General features: G+C 47.4%; 1 protein-coding gene across 1 annotated transcript; it reads left to right on the top strand.

Annotated features, from left to right (window-relative positions):
• Window positions 1-11,323: 11,323 nt before the first annotated feature.
• On the top strand, window positions 11,324-18,427 carry LOC107400326 (C-type lectin domain family 4 member K). Its single transcript, XM_076566062.1, has 6 exons — window positions 11,324-11,402; window positions 11,495-11,611; window positions 13,257-13,631; window positions 15,032-15,183; window positions 16,867-16,985; window positions 17,826-18,427. Exons 1-6 carry the CDS (start codon window positions 11,333-11,335, stop codon window positions 17,962-17,964), a joined length of 972 nt encoding a protein of 323 aa, XP_076422177.1. The 5' UTR covers window positions 11,324-11,332; the 3' UTR covers window positions 17,965-18,427.
• Window positions 18,428-25,862: the final 7,435 nt, after the last annotated feature.

The raw sequence follows: 25,862 nt of genomic DNA, 5'->3' as shown, positions 1-25,862 counted from the left end.
CCGCCTCCAGTCTTGCTGGGATTACAGACGTGTGCCACCACATCTGGCTTTTTGATGTGGGTTCTGGATTCAGGTGCAGGCTTGCTATGTATGGACTTTCACCCACTCAGTCACCTTCCTGACTCTCAGAGGAGAGTCTAAATCTTATCAAGTTGACAACCCCACAGATGTAAGATTGTAGGACTTCATGGTCTTGGTGGCCCTGCTCTTTTTTTTAGATTTATTATTTATTATGTATACAGTGTTCTGTAGATATGTCTGCATGCCAGAAGAGCACCAGATTTCATTATAGATGGTTGTGAGCCACCATGTGGTTGCTGGAAATGGAACTCAGGACCTCGGAAAGAACAGCTAGTGTTCTTAACCTCTGAGCTATCTCTCCAGCCCGGTGGCCCTACTCTTTCTCTGGATTTGGAATTAGGTTTAATTTGTGGTGTATGGGGTACACGGAGCTGGACACTTTTGCCTATTCTGAGCTCTGGGAATCTCAATCTGATCAGCAAGCCAGATCTTTGTGGTCAAGGCCAAGTAACTTCACCAAACTGTGTGTGAGGCTTGAGAAAGCATGCCATTTGTGATTCATGCGCACCATGTAACTATACACTGACCACCAGCTCTCATTCCACCATCCCCCAAGGAGCAGTGTGACATCTGAATGAATGGGTGGCAGGACCCTTGCCACAGCTCTTGCTGTCGTCAGCGTTGGTTCCTCCTTGCTGAAGAGCTCGTGCTAACTCCTGCCCAGTGTGGTCAGGTGGACAGTTTCCCTCCCATGGGTTCCTTGGGTGTTCTATGACATCTTCCATGCTGGCAAAAATGCACTCAGCTTCCCTGCCTGCTCTTCTCTCCCTTCCTGGCAATAATTGGCAGCTCATTCTGTGCCGTCCTGAAGACAAAGGCTGGGGCTGCAGAGTGAAGAGCTGGACCTGGGGTCTGTGGTGCTCCGGGACTCCTAACTTCACTAGTGCCGGATATGGAGGGATCAAACCTGGTTACAGAGCAAATTCACTGTCTCCTTCCAATTCTCCTTGTAAGCAGCCTTCTTGCTTGTTTCTTCTCGTCCATGGACAGAATCTCAGGCAGGATATACCCTCCATGATCATATTAATAAACCATAAAAATCAGGTCCAAAAAAAAAAAAAAGTCAGAGAAGCTCAGCCTCCCGTCAGATTAGCACCTCTCCGGGGTTCCGTGACAGGCTGAGTTTAGGTCTGAGATGGAGGCCCCCTTGTCTACCCTACTGTGCTCCCCTCCTCCAGCCCCATTGCCTGCCTCACTCCAGATGGCAGATGAGGTTTCCTTGTTTGGAAAGGCAGAAATCTGATCTTTGCAACTTCTAGGTGGAGGAAATTCTAAGTGACATTCTGGTTGATTAGTGGGCACCAAAGCGACATTTACATAGGGGCCGAGGTAGAGGGGAGCTGGTCTGTGGCTGCATGGTGTGGTAACTGTGCATGATGACCAGGCTTCAAGAAGCTAGAGGAGCTGAGTGTAGAGGTGCACGCCTTTAATCCCAGCAGCAGGGGCAGGCGGATCTCTGTGAGTTTGAGGCTAGCCTGGTCTACAGAGTGAGTTCCAGGACAGCCAGGGCTGCACAGTGAGGCCCAGCCTCAGGAAAGAATGGAAAGAAAGCAGGGGAAAGAACTTGGGATATTTTCATTCCACAGGACTCGTAGGAGTTTTGAAACATCACGTGGTTTTCTGTAAGTACATACACTTGAAGAATGCTGACTCAGCAGTCTGGGGAGATGGCTTTATCCACCAGGAAAAATTGCAGTTCAAGCATGAGTCCAGAGGTGGATAACGAGCACCCATATAGAATCAGGCGCAGCTGCAGTCCCAGCACAGGAGAGGCAGTCACAGAAGGATCCCCTGAACCCTCAGGCCAGCCAGCTGAGCTGATCATGAGCTCCAGTATAAACACGTAAGGGGTGGCACCATGGACTCCTGGTCTACACACACACACACACACACACACACACACACACACACACACACACACACACACACTATTCATTTTCTTAGACACAGTTTTTTTTTTTCTGGGTCCCTGCATTGTTGGGGGTGTCTCATGGGCAATTTTCTTGTGCATAAGTGATGTCTCTTCTGGCCACCTTCTAGCTCCTCCCCCAAACCCTACTGTCTGGGGTTCCAACCACCCACTCTTGCAGGTGGTCCTTGTCGCACAGCCTGGGAAATGAACTGAGAACAGCTCCCTTCCGGGAGTGGCCAAGTCTGGTCAGTGACAAACTTTCACTCAGTTTCGCATTTCTTCCCTGTCCTTTGTCACAGGATGGTAACAACCTGTACTCGGGCACACTGCCACTGTTCCTTGGAAATCCATAAAAAGAGGGACTCATTTCTAGGGCCAACGGAGACCTGGAGATGTCTATGTGGAGACCATCTTCTTCAGTCTTTCAGTTTCCCCTTCGTTCTGAGGGCTAGGTCTGGAGCTGTCTGTTTCCTGCTGTCTCTCCTGTACCCATCAGCTTCTCCTTCATTTCTCTGTCCTGTCACGAGTACTGGACACACCCAGAGGGGCCTGGGACCCCTCAGCTGTCTGTAGTCTACTGGGTGAGTCCCTATCGTGTTCTCTCTAGGGGTCTCTCCAGGCCTGGGGATGGGCGGGACTCCCGACTGACCCTCTCCTCTCATGTATTGACACGCTCTTCCTCTCTCCCTCCTTCCTCTCTCCTCACTGTACTCAGTCTCACCTCACTGTCCAGTCTGGTGTCCTCCGTGGTTGCTTGATCACCACTCTTGGGGGGTGATTCTCAGTAATGAGGGGCCAGCACTTCAAACTACTGGAGTCTCTCTGTCTCTGTCTCTCTGTTCTCCCTTTTCTCTCTGTGTGTCTCTGTCTGTCTGTCTGTCTGTCTGTCTGCCTCTCCTTCCTCTCCCCTCCCTCTCTTGCTCCCTACTAGGTCTCATGTAGCCCAGGCTGGCCTTGAACTTGCTGCATAGCCAAGACTGACCTTGAACTTGTGATCTTCCTGCCTCTGTCTCCCAAGTGCTGAGATTACATTCCAGGTTTATGCAGTGCTGGGGCTTGAACCCAGAGCTTTGTGTGTGCCAGGCAAGCGTTCTACCAGTTTAACTGAGTCTTGTCTCCACACCCTGGAGTCTTGCTTTTGTTCTTGTCAATCTTGCCCATACTCCATCTGCAAGCACAAGGCTAGCTCATCTTGAGAATGGAAAAAGTGGCCAAATTGGCCCCTCCTCCTCCGATTTCAGGAGGAAGTCTGAGTACCCCAGGAACACATCCAGGGGGAACAGAAAAATGAATATAGTTGTCTCTTTCTCTCCTTGGAACTCGGCAAAGGGAAACAGAAATATTTCATTTCTTTTCTTGTCACAGAGTGATTTTTGGTGTCTTGAGGTTAAGGCAGAGTTCCTCTTTGGTTAGGAGGAGCTGGTTTGCTCCCGAGAGTGCTGGAGAACTGGATTTTTCACTCTAAGGCCACAGCAGACACCTTGTTGTGGCTGTCTCCTCTCAGGGAGGAAGCTGGGGAGCAGCAGGTAGGGGTCAGCAGGTAGGGGGTCAGCAGGTAGGGGGTCAGCAGGTAGGGGTCAGCAGGTAGGGGTCAGCCAGTAGGGGTCAGCAGGTAGGGGGTCAGCAGGTAGGGGTCAGCAGGTAGGGGTCAGCAGGTAGGAGTCAGCAGGTAGGGGTCAGCAGGTAGGGGTCAGCAGGTAGGGGTCAGCAGGTAGGGGTCAGCAGGTAGGGATGCTCTGTGAATTCCACAGGAAGAAGGCTTGCACTCACTCCTTCCTGGGGGCAAAGTAGGAAATGAAACTTTCTGTGGCCTGGAACTTTTCTTCCTGAAGCCCCAGGTGACTCACAAGCCAAGACTCCCTGCTTCTTGCCCTTTCACACTGGTCAGCCTTTGGCTCAGAGATCAGAACACCATCTTGAACCTGTTTCCATTTGAACTAAATGTCTCCACCCTGCCGTTCCCATAAAGGGGGTCCTAGACTAGCAGGGCTCCCTACTGATCCTGGGACCTCTGGGACCGTCTCTAACTCAGCATACACATCTGCTCCCATTTGGGAAAAGTCTACTATTTATTTATTTTTAATTTTTATATTTTTTTTTTTTTTTTTTTTTTTTTGGTTTTTTCGAGACAGGGTTTCTCTGTGTAGCTTTGCGCCTTTCCTGGAACTCACTTGGTAGCCCAGGCTGGCCTCAAACTCACAAAGATCCGCCTGCCTCTGCCTCCCGAGTGCTGGGATTAAAGGCGTGCGCCACCACCGCCCGGCTAATTTTTATATTTTTGAGAAAGGGTTTCATTGTGTAGCCCTGGCTGTCCTGGTATTCAATATGTAGACCAGGCTAACCTTGAACTCATAAAGATCCTCCTATCCTTGGCTCCGGACTTTGGGGATTAAAGGACTGTGCCACCATGACAAACAGAAAGTCATCTTAAAGAAATTAAACTAATGACTAGAAATATGGTTCAGTAAAAAGATCACTGACTGCTCTTTCTGAGGACCTGGACTCAATTCCCAGCACCCACATGGCAGCTCACAACTGACTGTGACTCCAAGGATCTGACATTCTCACACAGACGTATATGTAAACAAAACATCAATGCACATGAAATGAAAATAAATAAAATTCACAAAGAAATTAAGTTACTTAAGCTTGTGTGTGTGTGTGTGTGTGTGTGTGTGTGTGTGTGTGTGTGTGTGTGTGATATGCTGGGCATATTCTCCTTGAACCTCTTAACTTCTCTTTTTTGTTCTTCCCATTTCCACTGGTCCCCTTTGTTGAGAGCCAGACTGACTGACCCAAGACTTTCTCAGAGACCTTGATGAAAGGACAAAGGCAATGTCAGTTCTGTGCCCTTGACCAGGAGTGGACTTGGCAAGGGCCAGTGAGCCTCCAAAGAGTCAAGGTTGCAGTTTCTGGAAATTTCACTCTTCCCCCCTGGACTGTGGTTGTGAGTCCTAGGGCAGCTGTGTTTGAGATATCCTGGGTTATCTTCACAATGTTGTCTGACTTAGCTCTCTGCTGACTTTGGCATTTACCCCTGAAATAGTATATAAGATGCTGTGTTTTTAAATAAACTGTCTTGGCATAAGTCATCACTTGTACAAGACCTCCTGGTCCCAGCTCTTGTTTTTTCTTCTTTATTCCTCAATCCCAGGTCCTCCCACTCGACACCTCATCGTTCAGGCCTCTTATTTCTGCAGGAAAGGGTCACTCTTTGTCTTCTTAGATTTGCTTCTACTTTCAAACCACGAGTGTGTGTATACATGTATTTGTGTATGTATGTGATTCTATATAGCTATATAAAATTTAGTCTCCACATATGAAGGAAGACATAGATTTATTTTCTGCAATTGACCTAATTCACTCTGAGAGACCCCCACCCCAGTTCCCCCTAAGGCCCGGAGAGCTGAGGAAAGGGACATCTTACAATAGCCAGAACCAAGTCAGTTCCCCATTCCCAGACAGGGTGAAGTCAGAAGTTTTAAAAGTACAAAATCAGACTGTCTGGTGGTAGCTAACCACGAGACATCCCCCTCCCCTGAGATAACATCACCAATTTTTGGAGATGGGCTGTAAAACTCCTGACAGAGCAAAAAATAAGATAAAAGTCCAAACTCAGGAAAACTGGACCAATCAAGGGTGGACCCATACTAACCCTCTCCTCTCTGAAGAATTCTGTGGTTTTTGCCTTCAAAAGCTAATCTCCCCAAGAAAGAGGAACTCTCCTCCCTGCCTCGATGCGCTGGGCACTGCGGATGAGGATTCCTTGCTAGCTTGTATTGTGCCAAGAAGTAAACCTTGCTATTGCATTCTGGATATATGTGGTCTCCTGGTGGTCTCTTTGGGGGTCCTAATCTGGGCATAACAATTCAATGTGATGCTTTCTAGTTGTATCCATTTTCCTGCAAGTAAAATAATTTTATTCTTTTAAAATATTTATTTTTTTATATTCATTTATTTATTTATTTTATTTTACAATACTATTCAGTTCTACATAACAGCCACAGATTCCCTTGTTCTCCCCCTTCCTGCCCCCTTCCCCTTCCCCCCAGCCGACCCCCCATTCCCACCACCTCCAGTCACATATCACTCTGTGTTTGTCTCTGTGTGCACAGGTACCCTCTGAGGCCAGAAGAAGGTACTGAATCCCTTGGATCCTGAGTTACAGGTGGTTGGAACCACCTGATATGGGTGCTGGAAGTGAAGTCTGGTCTTCAGGAAGAGCCACAAGTGCTCTCAACCACTGAGCCACCTCTCTAGCCTTAATTTTATACTTCATCATGGCTGGAAAAAGTGTATTGTGTATACACACACCTTCCTTATCCATTTCTCTGTTGGAAAATCAAGGTCTTGCTAGAGGAGGAAGGGACCAGATGTCCCATATGTTGGGTGTCAGCTTTTTCCCTCACATGCCCTGGCATACCTGGGCCCTTCTGCCAGGGTCTCATACTCTCTTCACCTCCTGACCTTGGGCCCAGGTTGTTGATGTGGGTCTCAGAGCAGAGGGCTGGAGTGGCTTGGCTTAGACAGGCACTGGGTTATTAGTTACTTTCTTCACCGCTGTGATGAACCATCTGACAAGAAGCAACTCAAGGGAGGAGGAGCTTACGGCTCACAGCTCAGAGGGTACAGCCCACCCGAAATATCAGGAGGCACTGGCTCCTGTCTGGCAGCAGAAGGCTCTCATAGATGGAAGTCTTCTTGATTGTTTTTGCTCTTTTGGGAGAACCACCACCCAGCTCCCAAATAAACCACACACAGAGGTTTAGTCTTAATTATAAATGCCCGACCTTAGCTTGACTTGTTTCTTGCCAGCTTTCCTTAACTGAAATTATCCCACCTATCTTTTGCCTCTGGGCTTCTACCTTTCTCTATTCCTATACACCTTTCTTTGTTTCTTACTTTGTGGCTTGCTGGGTGGCTGGTCCCTAATGGCCTCCTCCTTTTCTGGCTACTTCTTTTTTCCTCCCAGATTTCTCCTTCTATGTATTCTTTCTGCTCCCAGCCCTGCCTATCCTTTCTCTTGCCTTGTTATTGGCCATTTAGCTCTTTATTAGACCATCAGGTGTTTAGATAGGCATAGTAACACAGCTTCACAGAGTTAAACAAATGCAACATAAACAAAAGTAACACACCTTAAAATAACATTCTACAACAGAAGTTTGGGATTAGGTCAGGTTTATTAAAAGGTGATATCAATACAATACACTTATGAATACAGAATGAAGCTGTGCTCCTGCCTCTTAATTTCCAAGGGAGAGATGGAGACCAAAGTGCAAGCCACACTTCTCCTTCACTTGCTCCAGCTCCAAGTCACCCAAGAGAGAATGAGATCCCTATTCCCCCACAAGCACCTGCCGGTTCTTAATGGGTCAGGTATCCTCAGGAGACCACGCCCGTTGGTCAAAACTGCACCGTTCATTGGCCATTGGACCAAATGGCAGAACCTCACGACAGCTGCTTTCTCACCTCTTGGTGGATCAGGAAGTAGAGAAAAGGGAATGCAGTTCTGACGGGTTTCTCCTTTTCCCTGTTTACTCCAAGCCTGTTCCCCAGTCTGTGAGATGCTACCATCCACCCTCAGGGAGGGTCTCTCCTCCTCAGTGAATCCTCTCTGGAAACTCCCTCACAGACACACCCAAAGGAGTGCCTCACTCCTGCCTTAAGCATTTATTAATCCAACCAAATCGGTAATTAAAATTAACCATCACAGGTACCAGGCAAGAAGGTCCAGAAGAGACATTCTCATCCTTATACATTTGACTGGAATCAAGGTAAACAGCAGGAAGAGCAGGTCCATTCTTGAAAATTCAGAGCAGCATGGCTTCAATTCAGCAATTGGCTTAGGGAGAAGCTCCCACCAAAGACTAGAGCAGAGCAGATGCTGGGCAGCTGCAGACAGAGGGAAGACGGGAGGACCTGAGACAGGACTGGTGGAACTCAATCTTTGCTTCCTAGCTTCCTTTCTAGGACTGGAGGGTGAATGGTGGGATCCTATCTGGGTTTCCCACCCAGAGACTCAGCTCTAATATGAGCTCAGTCAGCCAGCAAAGGTAGCAAGGGCTATGGGTACCAAGGGATGCTAGTTGGGGCTATGCTGAGCAGGGAGGCAGGATGCTTCCAATCAGGGAATCCTCTGCAATGGTAGGCAGCTCTTTCCTTGACTGCTGATTAGCCTGCCTCCCTGGGTCTTGATATCAATCACACTGTTATTGAGCCTCAGCACTCAGGGAAGCTGAGGCAGCTTTCCAGCCCTGTGGCCAGAGCCATTATTAGTTTCTAAGTAAGGTATTAGCTACACCTCGCTATGCCTTTCCCATGCAAATGAGAACTGGATTCAGTGGTGAGAAGTGGAAACTTCTAGAAAACAGGTTCCTGGCTATAGACTGTGGGGAGTTCTGACCAGTGATCAAGTCATCCATTTATTATACATCCACTCATCTTATTTTCTCTCCATCTATTCTCCATTGTTGCCCTGTCCATATCAGTCCACATCCTGATCTTCTGTCCTCCTATTCATTCACTGTTCTACAATTCATGCATCCACTGATCTTCCACTTGATCTTTCCACCCATTGTCCATCCATCTATTGATCATCTGTCCAATCATTAACCCATTTACACATTTCCATTCATTATCTCATTTGCTTCTCTTCTACTTATGCATCCAGCTGTTTATCTTTAACCTATGCATCCACCCATCTACCCATCCACCCATCCCTCCATCCATTCAATTATCTGTGCTAACCTCTTCATTTCCTCCTTGTTGTTGCAGTGTGTCACGGCATGGGTGTGTGGGTTCACGAGGGTGTGGAAAGAAGATTCAGAGGCATGTTAAGAATGAATCTAGCTGGGCAGCAGTGATGCACACCTTTAATCCTAGGACTCAGCAGACAGGGCCAGGTGGATCTCTGTGAGTTCAAGGCCAGCCTGGTCTACAGAGAAAGATCCGGGACAGGCATCAAAATTACACAGAAAAACCCTGTCTTTTTACACAGAAAAACCCTGTCAGAAAAAACCAAAACCAAAACCAACCAACCAACCAACCAACCAAACAAACAAACAACAAAACAAACAAAAGAGAAAACAACAACAACAACAAAAACAAAACTCACAAAAGAATGAATATAGCCTTTCATGGCTGCAGGGGGGGCCAGTCTCAAAGGACCAAAGCCTTCTCTTAGGCTCAAGCATTTTTATTTCTCTCCATTACAGTTTAGCCAGTTAATTTCCATGTGCTCAAAACAACCTGAAAGGAGCTCCCAACAATACAAGGCCAAGTGCAAATTCCTCGATTTCTCAGGTACCACGGTTTTCTGGTTTCCTGAAACAAGTTTTGCACAAGCCTTTGTATCCTTGGGAAACTCTGAGACAAGAATCACAGAGAGGGCAACAAGGGAAAGAAAAGGTGTCTGCTAAACAGAAGACGGATCAGGGTCAGGAGCCACTCTCTGGAGCCAGGCCAGGTGCGGCTCACAGGAAAGCACCACACTTGTTCTTTTCCTTCTTTCTTCTTCAGCCTTCTCTTTCCTACCTTCTGAGAAATATTCTCTAGAGTCCACAATGTACCATGATTCTTAGAGTCTTCAAAGGTTCTTAGGCTTCAAAGCTTGGCTTTGGCTTCAAAGCCTCCTTAGCTTAGGGATATAGGTGGTTGCTGGTGTACCTCGATCTTACATGGATTCTGGAGATATGAACTCATGCTTATGTGGCATGCACTTATCTCCCTAGCTCCTCAGAATGCTCTTGCAAGTCCCTTTCCTGCCAGAAGTCCCCTTCCTGAACCCATAGGAAGGTAAAACTCCTTAAGATGATCGAAATGGACCCTCATCATCTGACTGGATGCCTCTTTAGACCCATGCCTAACCCCTGCCACATACATCACATGTACATAGGACCAGAGCTATCCACAGTTCCCCTAGACACCATTAGTCTTATTTCCCAGACACTGAGTGTGCCCTTCCCTCAATCAGCATACAATCACTCTGCACCCTGGACCTCCTTTGATAGTGCGTTATTGAATACCTAGGGTCTGGGGATTTGGGTACACTATGCTTTTATGTCTGTTAACTTTATTCCTCTAAGAGAAAATTCCTCTAAGAGAAAATTCTATCAATACAACTCTAGCTCCATCAGGCATTCAGAGCATCAGGCATTCAGGACAGGAATAACTCTAGACATACCAAGCTCTTTACCCATCTACTTTATTTCTCTGGTCTGAAATCCCATCTATATAGCTTCAGTTCCATCCAATTTCCTCTCATAGTCCTGTTAATGACTAAGCTCTTATGCTTCCAGCCTCATCTTTGTCCTCTGTTTCCTCATTCTCCATCTCTACTGCTCTCTACTCCTGGTACACTGATGGACCCTACAAGAGTTCTGCCTTATCGTCTATAAAATCTCTGTCATCCTCTCTTCTCTCTGGCCAAGTCATTCTGTCTGTTCTAGAGAAAAATGCCTGCCTCTTCTTTTCCTTGTCATGAGGTTCTCTGCCTCCTCAGGAATGTTGTTCTACCTTCTACTTTGAAGCATAAAAATCTCTCTTTTTTTTTTTTTCTCAGTTACTTGCTCTGGAGAGCAACTAGGCCTCAAGGCAGGGGGAAGTCTGAACTTCATTTGCACAAGACCCAAAGCTATGAGTCTTCCTCCAGCTAGTCTCCCAGGCTCAGCAGGGGAGTTAGTTACCTAGAAGTTCAGCAGGTCTAGAAATATTTTGTCCTTGCCAGAATTTCATAGCAGAAGACAGCTGAAATATTAAAGGCTGGATAACACCAAATATTCATAATAAATGGCTTGCCTTTTGACAGACCCTTGGCCGGTCAAAGTGTAGCTTTAATACGCAGCTGAATCTCTATGATACATTCTTGTGGCTTGCCACAGTGCATATCCATCCACTGCCATGTTCTCCACACTGTATTGTAATTTACTTGCTCAGGTTATTTTTTTCTGTCAGGTTGCAAGCTGCCTGAGTTAGAAAACTGAGGAGTTCATCTCTGAGGTCCTGGATTGGGCTCTTAGAAGGCTCTCAATGTGTGTTTGTAGGGTGGGGGGATAGATGTAGGATGGATGATAGATGAGGGCCTCTTTACAAGAGAAATAGAAGAACCTTCAGATTAGATGATTCAAATGTCTGTGTCCCAGGGAGGAAGCCAGGTGCCACATCCCACAACCAAAGCCCGGACTTTTGGGCTGTGGCCTCAGCCTGGCAAAATGTCTAATCCAAGAAGAGGGAACTTGGGCATGACACAGGTACCTGTTTTGAGACTCATTTCCCATTTCTTTCTGGATAAAAGGCCCTTGGGGAGACAGGCAGAGAGAAGCTCCTGTGCCAGAGGTGGAGATGAAGGAGAGGGAGGCCCCCGATGCACACTTCACAGTGGACAAGCAGAACATCTCCCTCTGGCCTCGAGGCAAGTGCCAGCTATTGCTCCATGCCCACTTGGTGCTTGTGCCCATCACCACTCTTCACTGACCCTTAACAAACTTCTGTGTCTCTTTCCAGAGCCTCCTCCTAAGACTGATCAGTCTCCAGTCCTAAGGAAACCCCTCAGCCTCCGTGTGGCCTTCATCTGTCTGGCATTGGTGCTGGTCACCTGTATTGTGCTTCAAGCTATTTTCTGTAAGTCACCAGGTCCCCAGATACCCAAACCCTTTTTCTATTGTCCTTGGTGTCTTCAGTATATGATGTTTCAGGAATTTTGCTGATGTTTCTGGAAGCTGACCTGCTGCTGCTTCTATCCCAGGTTTCTTTGAAGATTTTTCTGACTGACATTAGGAAAGATCTGTTCTCAGGGATTCTCTTCAGTGTTAAGGAAATAGTCACCAAGCTTTACATCTCTGCCTTTGCCTCCCTTTGCATCCTGTCACTCACAGCTCTGAGACCCTTGAATTCAAAGCCTTGAGGATAGCACCCAAGAGTGAGTGTGATGTCTCCTGACCCCATAGGAACTGAGTTCTCCACTGAGCAGATAGAGAACTTGGCCAAACCAGCAGAGAGTCTCCTCACTCTCTCTTATGTCCATGCTTGGAGCCTTCTTGGTCCTCTAGAAGCTTCTTGGTCTCTTCTGTGGTCACACCTTTCTCCCTTCTGGCAAGTCTCTAGAAAGTATAGGGAGGGAATGTCTTCTTTTTTCAAGGCCTACCTGTGTGGTCTCAGATTCTCAGTCACACCCTTTCTAGTCCCCAATACTGACCTTGACCTTATCCTAGACTCCTGGTCTTGTCTCTTCTCCCTCACTTCTCTCTCTCTCTCTCTCTCTCTCTCTCTCTCTCTCTCTCTCTCTCTCTCTCTCTCTCTCTCTCTCTCATTTGAAAGAAGTTCTCACTATGTAGCCCTGGCTGGCTTGGACTCAGTTAGGTCAGGCCTGCCTGAAACTCACTGAGATCTCTGATAAAAGGTGTGTGATATCATGCCTGACTGTTTGTGGTTTCTGGCACCACCTTTTTCATAGGACTCTTTTTGGAAAATCTTGTATTTTATTTTATGTATGCAAATGTTTTGCTTGCATGTATGTATACTACATGCTTGTAAGTTTGTACACAACCTGCCCTAGTGCCCAAAGATAGAAGAGGGCATCGGATCTCCCTATAACTGAGGTTATGGACAGTTATGACCTGCCATATTGTGTTGGGAAATTAACTCAGGTAGTATTCTTCCTACTGAGTTATTTCAGTCCCGCATGGCTCTTTTGATAGTTATTGGTGAGTTTTGGTTCCTATGCCTATGATCCTAACAGAATATGAAATGTAGGTATAGGGAAGGGCAGATAGCTTAATATCCCTCTCATGTTCTGGAGTCTGCATAGAGATAGCCCTGTCCTTGGTCATAGAGCAGTCTGTGGGCAGAGGAGGGAGGGGTGTGCTGCCCTAGCTGGTGGCTGTGTCTTTGACAGGAGATGGCTGGGGACTAACTCATAGTCTCAGAGGGGACTCAGTGACGAGTAATGAGGGGGTGACTAAGGGTGCCCCTTTACCAAGTTCACCCTGGCCATACTAAGGAATTTCAGGGCTGGGCTCTCCCTCTGCTTGTTCATGAGGCCTCTTGGTCTCCTCCCTGCCTGTGCCAACCAGCGTTCCTGACAGATGGTGGCCCATGGTACATACATGTGTATATTAGTGACTGAGTGGAGAGTGGGTGGCAGCCCCTTGGACTGTCTTGGTCCTTTGGGAAGCTTGATCCTGAATCTCCCCCTTCTCTTGGGCCAACACCCTACCTCTGTTTCTTAGGATCCCTTCAACTGACCTTTTGACCTTTTCAAACCCAGATCCCAGGTTGATGAACAAAATATTGGATGTGAAGAGTGATGCTGAGATGTTGAGAGGTCGTGTGAACAATATCAGCACCCTGGGTTCTGTTCTTGAGAAGGACAGAGGCCATGTGGAGAAGGCTGAAGTTCAGATGCAGACACTGAACACCAGCCTCACCCGTGTGCATTCTCAGATCTTGTCTTTGAGGATCAGCATGGCACAAGCCAGTGCTCAGATTAGTGACTTAATAAGAAGATGGGTGGATGTTGATAATCTCAGTTCCAAACTCCCAGAGCTGCAAAGAGATCTGGATAAAGCCAGCAACTTGAATGCAAAGGTCCAAAGACTTCAGAGCAGTTTGGAGAATGTCAACAAAGTGCTCCAAACACAGAGTAAGTAAAGAGATCATCACCCTGCAGGCTGACCAGTAGCCATAACACCCTACCTGTCTCGGAGAGCAGGCCAGCTAGTTTGTGGGTAAGAAGAGGACAGGGAAGGGGGTGGGCTGGAAAGTTAACAAGAAAGGTGTCTTATTTAGGGTTTACTATTGCTGTTAAGAGACAAGCTTTATAAAGAAAATATTTAATTGAGGGTGACTCGACTACAGATTCAGAGGTTCAGTCCATTATCATCATGAAAAGGAGCATGGCAGCGTGCAGGCAGACATGGTGCTGGAGCTGAGAGTCCTCACATGTTGATAGGCAGGCAACAGAAAGTTGATTGACTTCCTCACTGACAGAAGCTTGAGAAAATGGATCTCAAAGCCCACCTCCACAGTGACACACTTCCTCAACCTAGGCCATGCCTCCTAATAGTGTCACTCTTTTTGAGCGTCATTTTCTTTCAAACCACCACAGAAGGCCTTAACCATTGGTCTCAGAGAACATGGGGCAGTGAGGAGAAAAAACACCAGGCCTAGCTTGGGTCTCCGCACTAAGGTGCAGAGATGTTAGGGAGTCTGTCCTGGTGTTCCGTATGGTCTAAAAAAAGCCATATTTTAGGTTTTGAGAGAGTGAGTTTATTAAGTATATAGTGAACTAAATATAAAAGAGTGAATAACAAATGACAGATGGATAGATTACTGATAGACAGGTAGACAGATTCATAGGTGATATAGGAAAACATCAAGTTGGGCACTCAAAACATCCAGCAGAAATCAACTGGGGAAACCTGACTGAGACCCTTGGTTGGAGTTCTTGATGGAGAGTCCCTGAGGAGCAGAGTGTCCCCTTGGGTAAGGCTTTCAAGTAAAAGAGCAAATAACAGCTGGAACGTGACATCATCAAGTGGGGAGCTGCGAACATCCAGCAAAAACTGACTGGGGAAGTTGAAGCAGACAGCTGGAGTTCTAAGTTGAGCTTGCTCTCCTTAGAGGGGACTTTGAGACAAACATGCTTGGGTCTGAAATTGGGAGGGGTGGGCAGCCCCTTCCAGAGCCAGCTTCCCATTACCCCACATTACGACATTTCACTAATATAATATGTACACATGGCCTGTATCTTGCCTCTTCCCATGAAGTCCCTTACTGTGAGCCAGGGCCCAGGGGTAATGGCCCTTGTGTTTCTCTCATGTTCTCCCCTCCCTGCCCCTGTGCCTTTTCTACCCTCAGAGGGTCTATCACAAGTCTCAGACCTTTAGAGTTCCAATAGAGTGTCCCCAGTCTCTGACACTGGGAACCTAAGCACCCTTGGATCCATTCACTGCTGTCCCCAGGATTCCATCAAACACCCCATGCCAGTCAGGATGCAGAAGAATGTGGAGCACTGCTGTTACCTCAGCCTTTGCTTTCCAGGTGACATTCTGGAGATGATGTCTCGAGGCTGGAAGTACTTCGGGGGGAACTTCTATTACTTTTCACACACCCCAAAGTCCTGGTACAGCGCAGAACAGTTCTGCATTTCCAAGGAAGCTCATCTGACCTCAGTGACCTCAGAATCAGAGCAAGTGAGTGCAATCATCACAGACTCTGTGGAAGGCATTTCAGAGAGGCTGGGCAGGAGTTTGCTGCAGAAACAAAAATTCCTCAACAGTAGATGATCTAAGGATAGAGGCTCATTTCTTTTGTGAGTGTGTGCATGGGTGTGTGTGTGTGTGTGTGTGTGTGTGTGTGTGTGTTGTGTTGTGTGTGCATGGGTCAGGAGCATGCACCCATGCATATGTGGAGGACATAAATTGTCCTGTTATATAACTTTGTCTCATTTCCTGGGTACTGACTGGTAACCAGCAAGTAAGTCCCAGTGATCCTGTGTCTCTGCCTCCACAGGACTGGGGTTATACGGGTGCCAGGGATTTGAACCCAGAGCCTCATGCTTGAGTAGCAAGTGCTCCTACCTACTGGGACATCTCCCTAGGCTCACCACCCTTGAAGGTTTATTTCTCATGTATAGTGCCCATCTTTGAGGGACAGCAGGTGTGCTCTAAGTGTGGGTATCAAGGACCTAAGCCGTAGGAGGGTTCATTTCATCACACTTCACAGTTGCTGAAGCAGCAAAGAGACACTGCCAGCTTCATTGATGTTAAAGATCTTACACTCAACTAACATGTCATTTCTGCTCACATGTCCCTAGCAAGAGCCTGTCACACAACCCTGCTAGCTTCAAAGAGGGCGGCGAGGGGGCGCTCTTTCCATGTGCCAGAGAATAGAAATAACTTTTGAACAACATTAGTGATGCCCCAGGACCCAGGAGGCCTCCCTCCTGGTGACTGAGTGTAGAGGGGCTCATGATCTGGGAGTTGGAGGAGTGAAGCAGAGTGATGCTGAGTGTCACAGTCTGCCATCAAAATGTCCTGGAGCTTGGGGAGATGACTTACTTTTCCCAGGCCTCACCTTAAGTGAATTGATGAAATAGTGCCTGCCCCGGAGGGTAAAGGAGTGACAGAGGCATAGGGTCTTCTAGTCTCTGGCAAAATTAATCATGTAATTTAGATATTACCATTAGGCCGATCCCTTGATGTTCTTTTTTTGCAGTTTAGCTGAATTTTCTTTTTATCTTCCTTCCTTCCTTCCTTCCTTCCTTCCTTCCTTCCTTCCTTCCTTCCTTCCTTCCTTCCTTCCTTCCTTCCTACCCTCCCTCCCTCCCTCCCTCCTTCCCTCCCTCCTTCTCTCCCTCCCTCCTTCTCTCCTTCCTTCCTTCCTTCCTTCCTTCCTTCCTTCCTTCCTTCCTTCCTTCCTTCCTTCCTTCCTTCCTTCTTTCCTTCCTGTATTCTGTTCCTCTGTTTCTGTTTTATGGTTGTTTTCTTTTTAGTCACGATCTTAGTATGTAACTCAAGACTGGCCTTGAACTCTCAATCCCCTGGCCTCAGACTCCAGAGTGCAGGCACTGCAGGCATCTGCTGCCATGCCCAGCCAGCTGTGTCTCCCTTGTTCTCCAGCACCTCACTGGAGAGCACAGGCTCCAAGTTGCTAGCTGATAAGCAAAGAGCATCTAGGACTTGGAAGTGGGCTCTGGGCTCCAGACAAGGGCAAGGAGGTGCTGAGAGAAGATGCTGTACCAGTGATTCTGTGAATCGCCTGGGGTACCGTCAAGTTCAGAGGCTGCTGACTGCTCAAGTGAAGAGTACCCAATGGGCAGGTACTCAAAGTTTTCTGGTGGCGGCATGCCCTCACTTACTCTGTGTTCCTCACAGGAGTTTCTCTACAAGGCAGCAAATGGGCTTCCACTCTGGATTGGTCTCACCAAGGCAGGGAATGAAGGGGAATGGTACTGGGTGGATGAAACATCATTCAACATGAAGCAAAGCGAGAGGTGAGTGAGTCTGCTGCCCCCCCCCCCCAGCCTGGCTTGCTGGGTGGAGAGTTCCCATGAACACAGGGCTGTGCACTGCCCCCCCCCAGCCTGTCTTGCTGGGTGGAGAGTTCCCATGAACAGGGCTGTGCACTGCCTTTTTCTAGCACAGTGGCAGCTGAGGTGGACACCCAGCTAACTGCTGCTGCTGCTCACAGGGTGGTACCTGGGGCCAGTTAGGACCCTGTATGTCCTGTGGTCTTGGCAGCAAGATGTTCTGCCCAGCTTGGGTGAGGGAGTGACCCAAGTCCAGGCCTATGTGGTATGGGATTGTGAGAGCCTTGAGAGAAGGGGGCAGGGGCACAGCAACAGGCGCAGAGAGGAAGGTCTACTCATCTTCTTAGGGTTGGGAGCAACACCTTGCATTATTGTCTCCAAGGATGAACACCAGGATTGAGGCAGCCCATCAAAATTATTTATTTATTTAGTTGTGTGTTGTACATGGTGTTTGTGTGAAGACATGTGCCATATCTGTGTAGAGGTCAGAGGACAACTTGTCATAGTCTGTTCTTTCCTGTCATGAGTCCTAGGGATTAGACTCAGGCCATCAGGTTTGGTTGTAGCTACCCTAGTCCACTGAGCCATTTTTCAGGCTCTAAAATAACTACTTTTTAAGACAGTATCTCCGGCTGGCTTGGAACTTGCTCTGTAGTTTAGGTTGACATTAGTCCTCCTGCCTCTACATCCTGAGGGCTAGGATAGAGGCATATGCCACCGTGCCAGTCTACCTGGTGCTGTGGATGCAGTGCCAAGCCCCCTTCTGCCAGGTGAATAACGTGTCTTTGTTTTCTCACTTGTTAGGTTCTGGATTCCAGGTGAACCCAACAATGCTGGGAGCAATGAACATTGTGCCAATATCAGGGTGGCCTCCCCCAGGGCCTGGAATGATGCTTCCTGTGACTTTAAGTTCCTTTTCATCTGTAAGCGACCCGGTATCTAGGCAGTCCCATGACAGGCCTGGCCCTGAGCTCACCATTTGTGTTCCAACAGGGATCCCGCTTGAGGAGATGCTCTCTCCCTGACAATCCAAGATTGCGTTGTGCCTTACATTTTTCTTGCTTGGAAATGTCCCAAACATATTGTGTTGTCCATCTGTCTTGGCTGGGAACTCTGTCCCTGGAAGACCTTGGGTTGGTTTAAATGGGTTAGGACATGGAGAAGATGTAGATGTTTCTGCTGCCCAGGTGAGGCAGAATATTTTGTTTGTGTTTTCCTGAACCTACTAAGAAGCCTTTGCTGACCATATATTAAAGCTACATTCAAACATGACCAGTGTTTGAGGACACAGACATGTTTAGTCCAATTTAAACACTATACACTTTACACATGCATTAGAACACCTCATGCTACTCTCAACGTGTGTAAATATTTCATGTTTTATGTGTCCATTGCAAATAAACTTAAAGGCTTACTTTTTTTGGCATGAGTGTATATGTGTGTGTGTGCTGACAAAGTTCAGAAGAGGGTGTCTAATCCCCTAAAGCAGATGTTTACAGATGTTTATGAACCACCTGACATGGATGCTGACATCCAAACCCTGGCCTTCTGATAGAGCAGTAAGTGCTCTTAACTGGTGACCCATCTCTTCAGTCCTGTAAATTTAAATTATAACAGAAAGAACAAAACACACAAGTCCGTCAGAAGGCTGGAGTGTGGCTCAGGGTAAAGTGCTCTTCTGATACTAGTGACCCCAGTCTGAGCTGCAGGACCACACAACAGGGGTGGTGGTGCAAACCTGTGATCCCGGCAGTGAGGAGGTGGAGGAGGAGAATCAGAGGCTCAAGGTCATCCTCAGCTTCATAGTGAGTTGGAGGCCAGCCTGGTGTACAAGATCCTGTTTTGGCAGAGGGGACAGTTTGCTTCAGGGTAACTAAGGGATTCTTCCCATATTGCCATGAGGCTCTCTCTAGTTGAGACCACAATTCCCGTATGTCTGTTTAGGAGCACTGGCAGGGGCCTCTGGCTGGTTTCTGTGGGAATAGCTGTTTTTGGTCACCCTGTCCACACCATATTCCATCACCTCTTTATCCACTTTCTCTGAGGTTTGAATCCCATTTCTCTTGACTGAGCTAACCCAGTGCAGGTCGGGACTGGCAGGTCCTCTGCCTTCTTTTGAGTCCCTGGTTGAGCTTCCCTACCTCATCCACCAGGCCATCACATGCTCAGGACCCCTCCACCACAGCAGTCTGGGTCTCCTACCTCTCCTCTCCACTGTGTTCCCTCTCTTGCTATGCCCTGTGCAGACAAAGTCTTCTCTGCCTTAAACACCTCTTGGCTCAAAGCCTTGGAGTGCAGGTTTTCATTCCCAGTGGCTACTGTGAACCTAAAAGAACATGTAGTCTTGGGGTACATTCAGATAGAGGATAAAAAATAAAGAATAAGGGCTGTCTGGTCCTGGACAAACTAATAACCACAGGCAGGGCTTATCTTCAGTTTTTATTAATTATGGTTAGGTTTGACAAAAGTCTCTCCTTGGAGCTCCTGGGTAGTCAACCTCTGTTCTCTAGCTCTGTTCCCAGGGGAACTTTGGTGAGGTCCTCATTCTTCACAGAGTCTGGTGTTCCAAGACATGAGCTAGAATCCTGAGACCAAGGCCTGAAAACAGGTGTCACCAACAGGGGGCAGCAGAGAGAATGCAGGGGCTGTGAGCAGGACTCCATTGAGGAATCTCAGGAGAAACCAACCTTCCTTCCTTCCTTCCTTCCTTCCTTCCTTCCTTCCTTCCTTCCTTCCTTCCTTCCTTCCTTCCTTCCTTCCTTCCTTCCTTCCTTCCTTCCTTCCTTCTTCCCTCTCTCCATCCTCTCTCTTCCTTCCTTCCATTATTCCTTTATTCCTTAATTTATTTTTATTTTTATTTTTTGAGACAGGGTTTCTCTGTGTAGCTTTGTGTCTTTCCTGGATCTCGCTCTGTAGACTAGGCTGGCCTTGAACTCACAGAGATCCCCCTGCCTCTGCCTCATGAGTGCTGGGATTAAAGGGGTGCATCACCACCACTCGGTGAGACATTCCCTTCTTAAGAGTGCAGTTGGCAGGGTACTGAGGAGTGAGAGGAAGGCAGAGTAGAGGGCAGAACTTTTGTTTTTATGTTTTTATATTTTGAGACAGGGGCTTTCTATGTGGTCCTGCTTGGCCTGGAACTCACAGAGATCTGCCTGTCTCTGCTCTCACCTCTCCAGTACTTGCACTAACAGTGTGCCCCACCACACCAGGCTGTAGGCTTGTGTTTAGGGTCAGGACATCTTTGAGCCTCCCAGGTCTCCAAAGACCTCAGCCTGAGGCCCCTTGCTCTTACTAGTTACTTGCTGAAAGGCTTCCCATCTGTCTAGCACCCCACCATGGAACCAGCTGCCTTCCATTTAGTTTTCAATGTGATGGCTAAAGAAACTCCATTTTGTGGTTGGCATCCACCTTGGTACCTAATAACCATTTTATTCCTGACTCAAACTCCTGGAAGATAAGTTCTCTGTAACCTTGGCTTCTTGACCTTCACTTAGAAATGCACGGCCATGATGTGACCATCTGTTATTATGCTATGACAAACTGCTATATTTTGGCTTCTGTAACTTGCTTTGGTAGATATTCAAGAATTGTTCTAAAGTCTCCTTGACCACTCACTCTTGGATAAGCAGAACAGCTTCTGTGGCTTTTGCCTTTAAAAGCCCTTCCTTCACCTGCCTCTGGGTGGCATGTCTTTGGTTTGGGTTAGAGACTGCAGCCCTGCTGGCAGTTTTAATAAATTTGGCTAATTATAATCTGAAGTGAGGACGGTGTTTTTCCCCCCAATAGTCTCAAGCTCCATAACATTTGGAGATCCCAGCAAGATCCTGGGAGAACACAGATTCAGAGCCTGGGTCCTGGATAGGTCCTAGTGAGGGCAAGTCTGGGGCATTTTTGGAGACCCTGGGAAGCCTGATTCCACAGCTGCCACAAAGTCACTAGTTGGGGTTGGGTCCTAGATGGGGGCAAGTCCCACAACTCAGAGGCCCTGGGGGTGAACAGCCCTAGTTGGTGCAGGCATATTTGTGGAATTGAGGTCCTAGGGGAGCTCCAGCCTGTGATTACTGCAAATTTCCAAAATAGAAACCAAATAAAAGAATTTCCAGCTGAAGCATGCTTCAAACAGGACCCATCATGAGTTGTTCTAGAGTTCTGGACATTTGGAGAGACATAGGGGAGATCAGAAGTGATCACAGACCCAGTCTCCAGGCACACAGACTTGTTTCTGGTGTGCTTATACGTTTTCTTGCAGAAATAGGAACCAGACTGAGCACAGCCAAGTTGCCTCAGTTGCTGCAACATTTCCAGGAGTTCTGCAAGGCAGACCACAGAGCTAAGATGTCACCTAGACAGCTGTTCACTCTGTGCACAAGAACGGCCCACTTTTGTTGTGGGATGGCCTGATACAGGGCCATTTGACCCTCAAACTGCCAAGAGAGTCTAGCAAGTAGTCACAGGCAACCTTGGCTCCCCTGACAGTTTCCTTACACTGACTGCTGGCTCTTCCTCCTCTGGAGTCTCCTCCTTGTCAGAGATGTTAGGCCCTTAAAAAGGTTCCTCTGAGTCACCAAGTCAATGAGTCAGAGGCTGAGCAAAACCTAAGCAAAATGACTGAATTTTCTGTTCTAGTCCTGGAGGAAGAAGAGGACAAGGAGGAGGAGAAGGAGGAGAAGGAAGGGGAGGAGGAGGAAGAGGAGGTGGTGTTAGCAGCAGAGGTTTCTTCACCTCACAATCCAAACATCCAGCCAGTTCAGGATCTGACTTTCTGAAGGGGATGATGTGCTTGCAGTTCAGGAATCTCTCTCTATCTGTCCTTACATCACACTCCAGGAGAGGGCTGCCTTATGCTCCACTCCAGCTGAGCCAGTCCCCTGCTGTTCTCCCTCTTAGAGAAGCACCCCCTAGTGGGTGCCCATTCCTGCCAGAGAAAGGGGCTGATAGGGAGCAGAGGCCCAGACCTCCTTTGCTAGTTTATGCTCCTTTTTGACCAGTGATTTGTATAACTGGAAGATACAGAACCCCCCCTCTGTGAGAGCCTCAGGCTCTCATCAGCCTGTTTGAAATTTTTCTTTACCCATTAACCTACCCGGGCTGACTGTAAGATGTTTCTACATACCCCTTTTTACTGCATATTAGCTGCCAATTTTTCAATTCTCAAGCTCAGCCTTGCCTATGAGTGTTAAACAGTACCCATTTCAAGAGCAGCTCTGGTGGGTATCAGAAAGCACAGCATCTGCTTTAGGGATGCGGGAATTTTGGTCCCCTGCATTTACCTTGTAACACTCTACTGCTCTCTGTTGTTAAGCCTGGCACTAGATACCATTGTTCTGTTCAAGTCTTAAGGCAAGCAGTAAGAGAATGGAAATTATCTACCCATCTGTGCTGAACAAATACACTTTGGAGAGACTATTAGATCTAGGAAAACTGTATATACCTGAAAGATACCATTTTCTCTGTACCCCAGGGCCCTATGTGCCAACCTATATTTGCTTTTGAATGGACAGACCCAAGTCAGGGTATAGTAACCAACTTATCTGGACCCGACTACCTCAGGGGTTTATGAACTCCCCTACTCTGTTTGAAGCCCTTAGTGCAAATCTGCTTGAGTACCTCCAAGGGCACCCAAAGGTCACCATCTTACAGATTGTGGATGATCTTCTCATTACTGTTTGCACCCCAAAAAAGTGCAAAAAACCTCTTAAATGCTTTAAAAAGCTGCTTAAAATGCTCCAGCAGCTGGACTACTGCATGTCTGCCCCATAGTCCCAATTGTGCTGCAATAAGATAACTTATCTGGGGTATTGCTTAGAGGGTGGCAGCAGGACTCTGTCCTTGAGCAGGATCCATGCTATCTTAAACATCCCCAAGGCACAAGATAAATGGCAGGTGAGAGAATTCTTTGGGCACAGTTGAATACTGTAGATATGGTACCCAACTTTGCAGAAATAACAAAATGATTATACCAGGGTCTAGGAGGAAATGGCCTCCTGAGCTGGGAATCAAACAAAAGTAGGAAATCCAAAAGTTCAAGGAGGCTTTGATGTCAGCCCAGCACTCAGGGTTACCTGACTTTGCTAAACTTTCCACTTGTTTGTGGGTAAACAAAGTGGGGTGGTCAAAGATGTACCAACTCAAACTTAGGGACCCTGGAAAAGGCCTGTGTCTTATTTATCTAAATACCTAGCAGGATGGCTACCTGCATCAGAACCATTGCCGCCATGCACTCTTGCTAAAGGAAACTGATAAACTGACCATGGGACAGGAGCTGGTGTCACCAGTCCTCACTCCATTACAGTGCTCCTTCAGAGAGCTTATGAGCACTGGATGTGGAACACACGCCTCACCCTTATCAAGCTCTCCTTTTAGATGTACCCAGGATCTGTTTCTCACATTCTGCAATGTTGAACCCTGCCTCCTTCCTTCCTAGCCCTTAAGAGAGGCCAGCCCACGACTGTGCCCAGGTCACTGACCAATATGGATGCCCAGACCTCTGAGACCAGCCTCTGGGGATGGCAGATATGATTGGGTGGGAGCGACTATGTACAAGATGGGGTTAGGTATGCAGGAACAGGTGTGGTGATGCTCATGGTGGTAATCTGGTCCCAATCTCTTGCCCAAGAGACATCAGCTCAAAAGGCAGAACTGATAGCCTTGACCCAGGCACTAAGGGAGGGAAATAGCTATGCTGTAAACATCTATGCTGATAACCAGTATGCCTTGGCCACTGCACACATCCATGGTGCTTTGTGCCAAGAACATGGTCTGTTGACCTCCACAGGAAAGGAAATAAAAAACAAAGAGATCTCTACTCTCTTAACATCTTTTTTTTTTTTTTCTGCAGGAGAAGCTTGCTATTATCAATTGTTCAGGACATAAAGAAGGAGACTGTGGTTGTTTCAGTAAGAATGGACCCAGAGTCACAGACCATGACAGCTAGATCTGAAAATATCAGGGAAGGATGCATGAAGGTGTCCGAATCAAAACAGTCATTAGTGTCAGCCCTAACAACAATAAAATGAGAAAAGCATGGACAGGGGGAAGAAAGAGTTCTTATAAAATATTACACAAGATTGCCTGCTAGTCACAGAGACACTTCCAAAACTAGGAGCTTCCCCAGATGCCACAAAGTTATGTAGAATATCCCTTCACAAGTTCTGCCCAGCCACCCTCCATCCAACCTCCACTGGTTCCTACAGCTCCTTTACTTCATACCCCACTGCCTTCACACCCAAGAAATGCCATCTTATCCCTAGAGTTTTGTGCCATCTTTGGAAAGGGACTTTGTTTCTTGTGATACATATGTCACTCTCCTACCATGTCACTGGTGGGCAAGCATGGGGGCTTTGTGGCATGGATGGATCTTGCCTCAAAGAAGTACCCAGTTCCCAGGGGTTTTCCCTGGCAAGTCACCTGCTTTGAGAATGTGATCAGAAGCCACATTCAGGATGGAGAATCATGCTCACTTAGGGCATTGTGGTGGTGTTGGTGGGGGGTGGGCAGCCAGGCCTCTGTGGCCAGCATAGAGGAACTCTTCATTCTGGAGATTACAGACAGAACTTCCACCCAGCAAAGCCTGTTATTGGTGGCACTGGTACAAATGAATGAACGTGTTCTGGGGCTAGAGAACTCCCAGCAGATCAGGGATCAGGCTACACCTCATCCTGGGGTCTCTGCATCGCTCCCTTACTTTGTGTCTCCTGGATGTCACTTAAGAGTGTCACAGTCTTTTGATCTCAAATCTGTCGCCAGTGTCTCTTCTCTGCTTCCTGGAGTCTACCACTGGAGAAAAGCCTCATTATTGGGTATTCTGAGGCCTGAGGAGAAACACATTCCTTGTCCTGTGGTGTGGGTAGGAAGTGGCCTTGCAGGATCTTGAGAGTGGACTCCTTGCCTCTGCCTCCCATTGCTTGCTGCATACATATGTTGGGCCTGGTACACAGAAATCATGTGATAAAGTTGAGAGGATTCCAGAGCTGTTTTGATCCCCTAGGAATGTATTTTGTGGTCTGTGGCTGATAGGTGGTGGTGGACTGCTTCTTTCAAGACTTGATATGCACTCTTGAGGCTCTAAGGCAGTTAAGGCAGGGATTGAGTCAGGACATCTAACTTTGTGGTCACAAGACGGCTCATGTCTTTCCCCCTTTCTGGTTCAAGGACCTTAACCCTGAGCTAGAGCAGCAAGATACTTTCAGACACCTGTGACCTCAATGGTACCTCATGGGGGTACATCATGCTTAGTGCCACTGATTTGGGCATTTCCATGTAATGCATATTTTTCATTTTTAAATTCTTATTTTTTTGTTTGCATGCATGTCTGTGTACCATGTACTTGCTCAGTGCCTATAGAAGCCAGAAGAGGAGAGATGATCTCTTGGAACTGGAGTTCTGATGGTTGTGAGCTGCCATGTGGGTGCTGGGAATCAAACACAGGTCCTCTGGAAGAGCAGGCAGTGCTCTTAACCCCTGAGCCACCTCTCCAGCCTCTTCCATGTCATATTATTTCCCTTTACTTGACTGTTGAGGTAACAGAGATACTCCTAAGTTGCTACCCATTTGTGATACTTGTTGGGGTTATAGAATTTATTGACCTAATGATTGTAGTTTGCAGAGGACAGGTGTCCTGCTGGGATATGGGGTATTGAATGAGGGAACTATGGAGGAACAGAACCAAAAGAAGGTGTCCATATTTTGAAAGGATTGGGTTGCCTTACATACATCCAGGATCTGGGAAGTTCAACAATGACCATCTACAAAATAGAGAGGCTGAGATCCCTGCAGCTGCTCCACTCACAAGGCTCAGCAGTTCTCATCTAATGCACAAGACCTGGCGCTCCCTGGAGG

The sequence above is a fragment of the Peromyscus maniculatus genome, chromosome 3 (assembly GCF_049852395.1).
Source record: "Peromyscus maniculatus bairdii isolate BWxNUB_F1_BW_parent chromosome 3, HU_Pman_BW_mat_3.1, whole genome shotgun sequence".
NCBI classification, from domain to species: Eukaryota; Metazoa; Chordata; class Mammalia; order Rodentia; family Cricetidae; genus Peromyscus; species Peromyscus maniculatus.
Note: the sequence above shows the minus strand (reverse complement) of the source record. Positions and strands in the feature narration are given on the sequence as shown.